This window comes from Herpailurus yagouaroundi, unplaced genomic scaffold (genome assembly GCF_014898765.1).
Source record: "Herpailurus yagouaroundi ecotype Mexico unplaced genomic scaffold, PumYag 403, whole genome shotgun sequence".
Taxonomy (NCBI): domain Eukaryota; kingdom Metazoa; phylum Chordata; class Mammalia; order Carnivora; family Felidae; genus Herpailurus; species Herpailurus yagouaroundi.
In genome coordinates this window covers 1,997,065-2,009,616 of record NW_024412620.1, presented here as the reverse complement: position 1 = coordinate 2,009,616, position 12,552 = coordinate 1,997,065, and the positions used below count along the sequence as shown (strand labels likewise).

General features: G+C 50.6%; 2 protein-coding genes across 3 annotated transcripts in view; one reads left to right on the top strand and one right to left on the bottom strand.

The window, feature by feature from the left end:
* FCMR (Fc mu receptor) overlaps positions 1-6,673 on the top strand; it is a 15,039-nt gene extending 8,366 nt beyond the window's left edge. For both annotated transcript variants that reach the window (XM_040463480.1, XM_040463482.1), the window contains 5 exons: positions 1,027-1,252; positions 2,662-2,792; positions 3,179-3,334; positions 3,588-3,646; positions 5,950-6,673. In XM_040463480.1, coding sequence (XP_040319414.1) covers positions 1,027-1,252; positions 2,662-2,792; positions 3,179-3,334; positions 3,588-3,646; positions 5,950-6,126 — 749 coding nt within the window. In that variant the 3' untranslated portion in view covers positions 6,127-6,673. The remainder of the gene's footprint in view (positions 1-1,026; positions 1,253-2,661; positions 2,793-3,178; positions 3,335-3,587; positions 3,647-5,949) is intronic.
* Positions 6,674-8,338: 1,665 nt separating this feature from the next.
* On the bottom strand, positions 8,339-12,253 carry IL24 (interleukin 24). Its single transcript, XM_040463538.1, has 5 exons — positions 12,083-12,253; positions 10,938-11,000; positions 10,127-10,285; positions 9,350-9,424; positions 8,339-8,422 (listed from the first exon to the last, which is right to left on the bottom strand). Exons 1-5 carry the CDS (start codon positions 12,251-12,253, stop codon positions 8,339-8,341), a joined length of 552 nt encoding a protein of 183 aa, XP_040319472.1.
* Positions 12,254-12,552: the final 299 nt, after the last annotated feature.

Genomic DNA, 12,552 nt, shown 5'->3' with positions numbered 1-12,552 from the left:
GTAGGAGAGGTGGGGGCGATGATGTGGGGGCATTGTGACAGTGGAGGGGGGGAATATGTGTTCAGTTCATGGAATGGTTGGCAAAGCACAGCTGAGTAGGAGAGGTGGGGGCGATGATGTGGGGGCATTGTGACAGTGGAGGGGGGAATATGTGTTCAGTTCATGGAATGGTTGGCAAAGCACAGCTGAGTCTCAGATGTGTATTTCCTTGTCGTGGGAGACGGTACTTCCGGGAGATTAGCATCCTATGTCCTTCAAGCCCATCCCAAAGCCTGGTCACTTGGCACGAATTGCAGAACTTACACATCACCACCAGGTGGCACCACAAGTAATGCTCCATTCACAAAACCCACCTCTTTTATGAATGACTTGGGGAACCAAGACTGGGCAGATCTTTTCCAGCCAGAGATGGTCATGCCTCCTGTTCCCCACAGGGCTGTCTTCATTTTCTGGCATACAGTGATTTTAACAACTCTCTTTTGCAATAAAAAGTCGGATGATTATACTAATGGTACTTTTACATTTCCATACCTTTTCCTTGTTTTAAATGCATCTTTAACATGCAATTATCTACATCATATCCTCACATCTATCTTGTGAGGTAGATGCATCAATTGAACATTGTGACACTACAGGACTTTTCTGCGTGCCAAGAGGGATCGTTTAACTGAGCATATCTTATACCCAAGGTTGTGGGATGGAAGAGACCAGGCAAGCACACAACTACAGCATAAAGCAGAATGGGGATGGAACTGCAAACAGGCCTTTTCCCAGGATCAGAGGAGAGCAAGCTCTTCTGCCTGGAAAGTCAGGGAAGGCTTCCTGGAGGAAATGACATTTGAAGCAAATATACATAGAAGGTACTAGGTGGAGAGGCCATGCTAAGAAGGCATTTCAGGCCATGAGGACTGCCTAGAGGGAGTCTAGGCAAAAGGAGAGTGTGTTCAAGAAAGAGAGGGTGACCCCATCCTACTGGTGACTAGAATGTATATATGGAAGGTCACTCTTTTCCGCCATCTCCTGCAGCTACCCCACCAGCTCAAAGGACTGAGGCTCCTCCAGCAACCCACCCCTCCCCCACCACCCAAATCTCTCACCACCTTCAAGTTTCCAGAGCATCTTCAGTAGCAGTTACCAAGCCCCCAACCTTCCTGCCATCTACCACCACAACCTCAAAGACCTCAACTCCGGGGGTGCTTCGTAGGCTCCAGACGGCCAGCTACAACTACCACAGCAGGCTTCACAGGCAGAGGTAAGAGGCCTCCACCATCCAGGATGGGCTAGAGGTCAGGCAAAGTAGTCTAGAGTTAGGAGATCCATTGAAATCTTCCTGCAGTGTCCACCAACAGAGACCCTTCTTGTGTCTAGGCTACCTATGAGTGTAGCGCATTAACTTATTAGTCCAATAACAAGAACGCACTTGTCAATGCCCCAGCAGGACGCCCTGTAGAAATGAGACCCAAATCTTTTAGTCATTCAGCGTTCATTCAAATCTATTTTGATGGGGAACTAAATAAGAATAAAATTAACAATAAAACTGCTAACTACTAAATTCAGCTTCACTGCTTTACTTTTTCAGTGTGGCTTCTAGAATATTTAAAATTACATACGTGACCACATTGTATTTCTATAGGACAGCGCGGGTCTAAAGCCCGGGGAGCAGATAGGAAAGTGCGACAATGGACCACTAGGGGGCAGCATTAGAGCAGACGCCAAAGAAAACCTATAATAATTGGAATTATTTTGCCTAACCAAAGACAAACATGTTAGTGAGAAAAGGGACCTCGAGCATCATTTGGGCTTTACAGATGAGGCAACTGAAGTCATGAGAACGTTGTGGTTTCAAATAGAACCAGTAAACTACACCAGCCTACCAGTGGAGAATTGAAGTCAATTCAACCAACATTCTCTTACTTTCTACCATGTGTTGGGCATTGAAAATGTAAGAAAGATGAAAACATGCAATATCCAGGTCTTATCTTACTAACTAATGCAAGTCTGACTGTGAAAGGGGTTGTAACCAGTATAAACACAAGAATTGAGGACAGACAGAAAAAGTTGACTCTAGTTTGCCATGACTGGAGAAGAAAAGAGAACTTATGTGCTGACCCTTCAAGGAAAGTAAGGTTTCAATTTGTAGAGGAAACGGAGGAAAGATCTTATAAGCAAGAGGGAGCATTATGAGAACAGTGTTTCTTCCACTTACAAGAAATTTAACTCGTTTAGCATTTGCAATAATCTTGTGAGGAAACAGAGGTGCAAAAGCTTAGAAGGGAACTGACATTTACTAACTGCTGCTTAGACCAGGTGTTCTAACTTCTTTATATGTACAATTTTGTTTCAGCCTTAAACACTTCTGTGAAATAGGCTTGACTGTACCCATTTCCCAGGAAATGGGAGGCTCAGAGAGGTTGGGAGACTGGTTCAAGATCACACAGCCAGTGGAAAGCTGAACCTGAATTTGAATCCAAATTTCTTGACTCCATAGACAAGACTCTTTGGGGCAGATGGCGGGGCAGGGGGGGGGGTGTGTTAAAAAAAAGGGACAAACCTGTGAGACATCTCCCCAAAAGTTGGCTACTGAGGAGCACTGCCTTAAACCTCTCTCCCTCCCAGACTCCCAGACCTCTACTGTCTCTCTCCCTCTCCTTCCTTCCTCAGAGCCTTCCACCAAGGCCCGGTGTCTGGGATGGAAGACCAAGGATTTCACATCCTGGTGCCCACCGCCCTGAGCCTCATCCTGCTGGCGCTTGTTGGACTGTTGGTGAAAAGGGCCATTCAAAGGAGGAAAGGTGAGCGGCTCGGGGCTCGGTTAGGGCGAGGTGAGCTTCCCGAAGGGCCTTGAGCTTCAGCTGGAACCCCACCCCCCACGCACCCCCTTCCCCCCCCCCCCCCCCCCAGCCTGGAAACGCAGGAGCTTTAGTTGAGCAGCCAGGGGCGTGAGGAATGTGGGATGAGGGGTCAATGTCTGGAAATGAGAACGAGGAGGGTGGCCTGGGCCCTTTGGTCTTCAGTGGGGGATAAGGCTGTGCCCAAGCACTCAGAGCATCTCCGCGTCAGACACGGCCAAGCACCGCGGAGAGAGACCGCCTTTAGTTTCCTCAGACCCGAGGGCCGGGAGGGGTGGCCACGGGCCTCTGACGCCTTTCTCCTCTTTCCCCGCGGCTCTGCCGGGCAGCCGTCTCCAGGCGGGTCCGCCGAGTGGCGGTGAGGATGCGCGCCCTAGAGGCGTCCCAGCGGCCCCCGCAGCAGCGGCGCCGCGCGTCGCAGCCGCCACGCTCCCAGAACATCTACAGCGCCTGCCCGCGGCGTGCTCGGGCGGCGGACGCTGCAGGTGAGCCGGCGGCTGGGCGAGCTGGGGACGGCGACCGCCGGGTGGGGCAGGTGCCGGGCAGAGCGGGACCCGCGGGCGCGGTGCAGCGGCGGAAACCGCCCAGATGCCGAGTTTGCGCCCCGAGCGCCGCGCCTCCGGGAACGCCCCAAACCCGGGGTTTCCGGCGGGCCTGGGGGCGGGGCGGGGCGGGGGCGGGGCGGGGGCGGGCCGGACCCGCGGCCACGCCCTCACCTCTGTCTCCCCGGGTCTTTAGGTGAGCGGGAGGCTCCTCTCGCAGGCCCTGGAGCGTCAGCACCCCCGGCCGCGCAGCAGGTAAGCTCCGCCCCCCACCCCTGATTGGCAGCCGCTGCCCTGAGAGGGGCCCCAGACCCGGGTCTGGCCCGGGGAGGAGGAGGGGGGCGGTTCCTCGAGCTGCCTGTTAGCTGAAGGGCGTGGCTTTCCCAGCAGCTCCTGGGCCCCCAGTCTGGGAAGACTTTCGTCCTTTGGTGGTGTGAGTAGACTGACTGCCCAACAACGGTCGTGGACTTCATTACCTGGCTTATCTAGCCAAGCATGACCGTGGGAGTATAAATGGATGCTTAGTAGAGGCGACAGATGGCAACTCCTGCAGAGGAGGGTTTTGGTGTGGAAGTGCTCCGATTTCCAGGAGGTCTTAAGGGAGTGGGATCTACCCAGTTTTTCCTTAATATGAGGGAGAGCTTTCCAGTAAACTCTCTAGGATGAGAGAACGTAGTTTGCCCATCACTGGAGGCAGGAAGCCTGGCCTCGAGGATGACTTGGCAGATGTCAAGACGTACATAGGGTTCAACCCTTGGGTGAGGAGGATTCCTGTGGAAATCTAGGAAGGGACGTAGGGAACTGCTGTTTTCTATTGATGGCCATTGGCAGATGGGTAAAAGGTGTTTAAACTGTCTATTCATCTTTGTTTATCTAAATTAAGAAGAGAAAGTATTTTCTTCTCTGGAGTAGCCCTTAGTAGTCAAAAATACTACTGCCTCAGGAACCAGGAAAAAAATAAGTGTGGCAAATGTTCCTGTTTTAATTAGGGTGTAGACCAAGCCAATGCAACAGGCCCTAACCCACAGGGCTCACAAGATGGAAGGCTATTTTCCTCCCAAGTTAAGGCAGGGGCCAGGAAGAGGTGGCCAGAGCCACCGGGTCATCCAGGGACTCCAACATCTTCTGTCTTGTTGCTCTGCCATCCTCTGGAGTCTTGGCTGGTCCGTAGTCAATGCTCAATCACCAGCATTATGTCTACATCCCAGCCCATAGGAGGCAGAACTAGAAAGGTGCTTCCCTAAGACCATGACCCTGAGGTTTCACACATCACTTCCAGTCATATCCCATTGGGCATAACTTAGTCATGTAGCCACACCTGTCTTCAAGGGAGACCGAGGAATAGAGTCCCTAATTGAGCAATTGTGTGCTTTGCTAAGAAGGGACAGTGATACCCAGCAACAAGCAACTGCTCTGCCACAGTTACCTCTAGCTTCTTGCCCTTGCCCTTGCCCTTACCCACTCCTAGAGAAGGTTCACAGTAGTTTAGGTATGATCCAGCAGCACCCATCTTCCCTTACATTAGCCCTTTTTCTTGAACTTCCCTGTGGCCACACACACCCTCACCTGGGCCTGTATTTTGCTCAAATCGTATCCTTCCTCCCTGCTTGGGACTCTCAGTCCCACTCTTAGGGACAAAATCTTGACCAAACAAGTCCACAATGAGGTGTGTAGGGTTAATGGCTCAATATTTCAGCTTTCAGAAGAAGTATCTTAATTTTTCAAGCAGAGTAAATTAATCTCGAACGGTAAACTGTAACACGCCTCCTAATTTTTGAAGCACACTGCAGCTCATTGCCTCTCTGGTAAAGTACGCAAAGTTATAGTTCCTTCCCATTAGAACTTCCTGGGCGCCTCCTATGTTCATGGGGCCGGACTCCTGGTTCTAGGACTTGTATTGCAATAGGTGACTCCCCCTACTGAAGCCTTCGTGGGTGGATGCTACAATAATGGCACAGTGCGGGGTCATGGCACAACCCTGTCCTCCCAAGAACTGACCCATCCTGAAGGCAGAGGATCCTGAGGTTTCTGTCTGGGGAAGAGGAGCAGCACTGTGCCCAGGTGGCACGCTTCCTTCTTCCTCTTCAGTACCCAGCCCTTTCCTGGAATGCACTGTTAGGCCACATCACGGCTCCTCCGAGTCCTTACGGAGCTGCAGGGGATGACTCACCCTACTCTTAAATAACTCCCTAAGAAGATGCATATTTATTCCACAAGTCACACCGTCTAATCCTAGAAGGGAAACTCCTCTGGCAGCTGAGTCTCCTTCAGCCCCAGGCTTAACCGTGTGATTTTAGCCTGAGCCCCATTTAAGGCGTTTCTTGCCCATGTCAGAGCTAAGTGTTTTCCAGTTACCTGAGGTGAGACGCCACCCTGAAACTCCCCAAGGTTAAGCCACTTGGCGAAGCTCAGCCACTTCTGTGTCTTTGTCTTTGAGAAATCAGCAACCATGTACATACTCCGCCCGCCCCCCCCCATTGCCCACTGTGGAAATCTGTCTGGAGAGATACCAAAATCACCCTACCCAGATTCAGTGATGCTTCTTTGGTTGTTCCCAGGTAATGGAAACTCTCTGGCTCCATGCCCCATCTCTGAAGACCAGCTGTGAATATGTGAGCCTCTACTACAAGCCTGTTGCCAAAGCAGAGGACACTGATTCAGATGACTATGTCAATATTCCCTGCCTGACTCACCTGTCCCACTGTCCCCCTGGGCCCAGACCTTGGTGCCAATGAGTCTTGTCTATCTGCTGGTTTCCAATACCTCCTCTGTTTTTGGAGCCCTTATTACCTCCCACACTAATCTTAAGTCTTGTTCCTGTCTCTCCTGAACATAGCTCTGTACCCCCTCCTGTTTCTTCTTGCACACCTCTACAGCCCTCTGTGGTTTTCAGGTGGGCTCTGGGCAGGCAGAGTATTTGTCCCTGTGCTACCTGCTTCCCTTCCAAGCCAATGGGATTTGCAGAGTGTCTTTGATCACAGGGTCTTTGCTGCCCTGGGTCTAGACACATGGCATCAGACTGGAGGATAGACATAAGTGTTGCTTCGGGGGACTTTCTCAGTCTTGGGCCTCATACCAGTCAAAGGCCCCCAGACCGCCTCATGAGGGCATGCCTCAGGCCTGTGAGCTAGGAAGGGGCCTGGTATGAAATGCCCCTGGCAACATCTTTGCCCTGATCGTAGGGCTGGCTCTTACTAGTGAGCTTCTATTCATCTTGAGTCCTATGATAAGGACATTTCATTTTGAGATGACAATAAAGGGTTATAAATTTTCAGAACCATGCTTGTTAGTGTTAGTGACCATCCATTTATCCATCTATCTATCTATCCATCCATCCATCCATCCACCCACCCATCCATCCATCCATCTACCTACCTACCTACCTACCTACCTATCTATCCTCTTTACTGTCTCCCTCCTTTGATGCCCATAAGTACCCTGATCAGTGTCTTTCCTCTTTTGAAAATAGGATAGTTTGTGTCATCACCTCCTTATCTTTCTTCCATGGCCTAGCACTGATATTTGTGCACTTTCTTTAGTGCCGGGCTAGTTTGGCCATCCCAAACCATTACATCTCTCTGCTTTCAGAAACGCACCTCATTTCTTTGCCAGGTAGCTTATAGCAAGGTGGGTCAGGAGAGTGGATTCTTAAGGGGCCAGGCGCTGTGTAATAGCACTTAATGTCGTGAAAGAAGACATATCTCCCCTCCTATGTATACTTTCTCCTAAGTTTTTCTGGCAAGGGCGTAGGCAGACATTGTATCTTTGGATTAAAGTCCACTACAAAGTTCAGCTAGAGTTTGAGGCTAGAGAACACACAGTCTTGCTATTAAGAAGAGCTTTCCTGGATGCATAACACAGCCTCACTGGGCACTTGCCCACAGTTAGAAAGAAAAGGCTGCTAGAATTGAGTTCCCTGCTTTTTAATCAACAGGGAGTGTCATCAAAGATTGGGCAGTATATTCAGGTGTGATGACGCCATCAGCATCTAAGCAAGGTCCGCTTGATAATGGCACCCTCTCAAGCGGTGGATAAGAATGAGTAGGATATGGAAGGAGGGTCCCCAAAGAGAAGGGATGGGTGGGGGTGAAATTGGGAGAACTGAAATGTTTAGGGAGAGCCTGCTTTGTGCCGGGCACTTAGCCTGCCTTATATCTTTCATCATTGACATTTCAAACTGGTGCTCCTCACCACTCCCCAGTGCTGTGTTCCCGCACATTTCATGACAATATGATTTCCAGGGTATCTGGGTGGCTCAGCGGTTAAACCTGCAATTTCAGCTCAGGTCATGATCTCAAAGTTTGTGTGCTTGAACCCTGCTGTATCAGCACAGAGCCCCTGCGAATCCTCTGTCTCCCTCTCTGCCCCTCTCTCTCCCCCATGTGCGTGCGCACACACACACACACACACACACACACACACACACTCTCTCTGTCTCTCTTTCTCAAAAATAAAGAAACATTTAAAAAAATATATGATTTCCATGCCCTGAAGTTCAACTTTATATCCCAGCTCCCCTCATTGCTCCTCAACAATTCAAAGACAGACAAAATATCCAGTTTATTAAGCATTTACCGAGCACTCATCTACTGCTCCACAGTGTCAAGGATCGTGGGGGATAAAAAAGAAGCATGGGACACAGTCCCTGCTGCCTACACAGAACTGACAGTCTGACAAATAAATATGGCATCAGTTAAAACACTGACTGGAATTAAACAGAGTTGTAATAAATATAGGAGTCTACTTTGTAGATTACTCAGAGCATCCAAGGGAACCTTCCATGGCTATCTTTGGGGCCACTTAAAGAATGAAGTATTTGAAGATAAGCCCGGCCAAGAATGCAACCCGTCATCAAGGGTATGATGTGCCCAGAGAATATTATCACATGAAGGGACATGGAACATTTGAAATGACATGGAGAACAAGGCGCCTTCCTGGTCTCGGCATTCAGAGCTGGTAGAATTTTTCCATCCAGGTCAAGAGAATGTCCACTTCTCCAAAGGCTTTGGTCTGGGCCGCTTCTATGTCCAACTAAAGAGAAAGGACATTTGAAGATCTACCATATTAGCCACAAGAATAAATTTCTTTCCCACACACCACTCCTGGAGCTGGCCTGACCCCAAGTCATGGGCTGTATCACCTTTGGGATAGCCTCTGCTGAGCTCACTTCCTGCCCCGTCATTTGTTCCTTGGCAGGGGTGGGGTGGGGGAGGCAGTGAGTACCAACGGACCAGTGCGTAGCAATGGGTAAGGAACGAGGGAGAAACACTGGAGTTCCTGATAATAAGAACTCTAGAACCCCAGTGCAGGGCGGATCTCGATACCCTCCTGAGTCTAACTGCAGATGAAGAAACTGAGGCCCTGGTGGCCCCTTTCCTCTGTATGTTATTCCTCTTCACCATTTATTTTTAGGCTGATATATCTGTTCCTCAAAAAAGTGATCAAAATCATATTTTGGGAGCAGGGGTCTGGGGATGAAATTTGGATTTTCTTTGTAGTCTTTATTTGGGAGACAGGAATAGATGTTCCCATGCCTTTTTTTTTTTTTTTTTTCCCTCACAAACTAGACCTTTTGAGCATTATGGAAAATACTGGAGATTGGAAGTCTGTGTTTGGGGGGGTAGGAGGCCTCCTTCCGACTCCAATTGCCTAGCTCAGGTATTCATAAAACGCACAGGGAGAGTCCTTGATAATGAAATCATCTTGTAGGGTGACAGAAAAGCATGTTAACGCGACAAGTGGCACAAACATGGACCAGGTAGCTTGTGGAGCTTGGGCAAAGTACGTGGTAACTAATGCAAATACGCCTGTGCTTGTGCTAAATTAGGTTGATTTCGGGCGCGGCGGGTGGAGACACCTGCAGTGAATTCCGCATTAGGCCTCTGAGGCACCCTCGTGTGACGGTTCGGTCTAGTCTACTCGTGGATAGGCAGGCTCTCAGATTCTGGCGTCGATTACCTGTTTAAATGCTCTCTGGAACAGCAGAAACCGCCTGCGTGCACTGTCACTGACAGAAAACATCTCATTTTCCTGCTAGATAATAGAAAACAAATTGTGTCAAGTTCAAGTGTGGGATAGCCGCAGAGGCAAGCCCCTCCCACTCCTTCCCAGTGATGCCAGAGGGGTTCCCAAGGCAGGCCCTGAGTCCCACATTCTCAGGGTAGCCACTGCCGAACTCCCACCCGTGGTGGGGGCTGACTCCTCTCTTTTTCACAGCCACCTTGCCATGTAGGGGTGATCATCTACATTTTATAGGTAAGAAAAGTGAAACTCAGAGAGGTTGACTTCTTTGCAAAGAGTCATCCAGCTGGTTAGAAGCAGATCTGAACTGGAACCCAGAACTAGTAGTATCCGGAACCTGCACCCTTTTCCACCACAGCACTCAATCCCTGTTATGGAATAAACAGGACTAGGTGCGGGGAGGGAGGGGCGCCTGGGTGGCTCAATCAGATAAGTGTCTGCCTTTGGCTCAGGCCGTGATCTCACGGCTCTGTGAGTTTGAGCCCCGCGTCAGGCTCTGTGCTGACAGCTCAGAGCCTGGATCCTGCTTCGGATTCTGTGTCTTCTTCTCTGTCTGCTTCTCCCCTGCTCTCTCTCTCTCTCTCTCTCTCTCTCTCTCTCAAAAATAAATAAACATTTAAAAATTAAAAAAAAAAAAAGATGAGGGGAGGGAGGGCATCTTTTCAAAATACACCATTTCCTCTGGGCACCGGGTCCCAGCTTTGTTCTACTCACACTGGGCTGTAGTTTTGACACGATGACAACGAAGTTGTTGGCCAGAGTGGAGAATGACTTCCGGACCCTGAAGTCAGCTGCCTTATCCTGGTAGTTTTTGAAAACGGTATTCAAGTAGAACTTCAGCAGGGCACGGATAAGGTAACAGCTCTCGGCGTTCTGGGGAGGGTCTCAGTCACTAAGAGCCCTCTGCACACACCCCGCCCCACCCCGGGCCCTGGATGCATGACCCACGTGCCACATGAGGCAAGGTAAGCACAGAGAGAAAGAGATCTTCTAGGAGATGTTAGTAAACATTAGATCTGAAGGAGTCTTCAGGGGCATGCAGAGTGGTGCCTTTGATTTACAGCAGGAACCACAGACCCAGACCTAGGTCCCAGGACCGCTGACTCCCCATCTGGTTAATATTCTTTCCTCTACACCACATGGCCTCTCTAATGCTGTACGGGGGAGTGATGGACCCTGAAAGACACGTGGTGGTTCAGTGTTGAGAGTCCAGGGAAAGGACTGGAAAGAGAAGTGAGAAAACAAAACTGACACCCTGTGACACAGGAATTGCACTCCAGCCCCGGTGAGCTCCAGAGTGGAGCTCAACACCTCGCAGGGATCAGGACTCAGTACATGTGCTCACTGACCCCCCAGTCGGGTGAGGGGAAGAAAGTGGGGGAGAAGGATGGGAACCAAAGAGACCTAAGTGGACGCCCAGGCAGAAGAGAAGTTTCTGTCAGCCTCCCCTAGACCACCCCTCACCACTACCTATAGAAGACAAGTCATGAGACAGAGGCATCGTCTTTCTCCAGCGTCTGATTACCGAGACGTTCTGCAGAACCTCCTTCCGTAGTAGCCGGACATTCGTGATGTTATCCTTAGCTTGCTTTGGGAATAGAAAGAAAAGATGTGTCCAGCGTCGGGGGCAGCACAGAAACCAACCTTGAGAATGCACGCTGACCCCCCCAAATCTATCCAGTCTGAAATCTCAGAGGCCCGAAGGACCACGGGAGGACCGAAGAAGGGCTGTGCTGAGTTGGCCCTGGGGTGAGGGTACAAATTTCTAGCCACAAAAATCACTATGCTTAATCCCCAGGGGCGGATGGAATCCCAGGAGCTCTCACAGCCCAGGAACCTGTTGGATTCCTTTGGTCAGGAAGAAATAAGCCTCTTTGGTTTATGAATGACTTAGGGGCAGGGTTTTGCTTCCATATTCCATAGGGGTTGGCATGGGTGGGGGCTGCACCTTCGAGCTGCCTCTTGCCCTTGGAGCTTCCTCTGAAGCCCCGCCTCCCGCTCCAGATCTTGGATTATAGTCAAATCATCCTTGCGAGAAAGGAGTTTTAGAGCTCATCTTCCCGCCTCCTCAATGTGCAAACAAGGAACCTGATGGGGGAGGGGCACTGTGCCCAGTTTCAAGGTAAAGATCACACCTAGGTGTTCTGTCCCCAGTCCTCACTCTCCCCTCCCCCAGGCTGCCTCATCGAGCTCCCTCTTTCTACCTGGAATCCAAATCATTGTTTAAGGAGCACATTTGCCAGTGTGAGTACTGGGTCACTTTTGGGACTTGGTGAAATTCACAGTCACATTTCACAAGCCACCCCCTCCCGTCTCAGCATTTGCCATTCTTTCTACCTTTAGCCAAAGCCTTGGCAGGTGGGAACAGACTAGCCTGGCAGATAAAAACTTCAGTGGGTCTCAAAGAATTTCCCACGACTGCTGGTTGGTGAAGTCCCCTGTCCCCCTGGGCCGTAGATGACGCCCAGATGAATCTGGCTCCCTTCTCTATCCCCCTTGGGCTGTGTTTATTTTCCTAGACATTGACCACATCTTTCTGAGCCTCTGTTTCCTTATGTGCAAGAGCGAATGTGGGCTTGAAGTGAGTTACAAAGGGCTCCATAGTCATAAGATATCGTCCGGCGCTCACGGCAACCCCTGTGGCTGGGTCCAGAACAACACTTCACTCACCACAATGTCCTTCATGGCCCAGAAGGCCTCCCACAGTTCCTGGAGGACGACTCCCTCCACCCGGCAGGGTCCGAATTGGAACTCTTGGCCCTGGATGCCTGGCCCCTGGCTCCAAAGATGTAGGATCAGACTCAGGCAGAGGAGGGAAGTCCTCAGCCCTGGAAAGCCCATCTGCAGTGAAGCAGGGACCAGGTGTGGATCCTGCTGGAAGAAAGGGAGGCATCCCACTGAGGAAGGACTTCTGCCCAGCAGCGGCATTCCCAGAGTAATGCCCCTTGGCTCTACCTTGGCCAGCTTCGGGGACACACAGATGTCACAGATGTGAAATCTGAGACCAGGGTAAGTTCCTAGTGTTAGAATATTCTAAACATGTGGCCTTGCTGTGCGCTGGGGTGGGGCGAGGGTCTTTCTGTCCCTCCATCTCGTACCCTCTGGTCTCTCTCTCTCTGCCCTCCCCCACCATGCCCACC

Bases quoted from the DNA above. Each gene is read 5' to 3' on its own strand.
- IL24 (XM_040463538.1), bottom strand. From the start codon at position 12,253: ATGGGCTTTCCAGGGCTGAGGACTTCCCTCCTCTGCCTGAGTCTGATC. The intron at 10,286-10,937 runs GTAATCAGACGC...GACCCTCCCCAG, and splicing joins AGGTTCTGCAGAACGTCTCG to AACGCCGAGAGCTGTTACCT. The intron at 9,425-10,126 runs GTGAGTAGAACA...TCTATTATCTAG, and splicing joins TGTCAAAACTACAGCCCAGT to CAGGAAAATGAGATGTTTTC.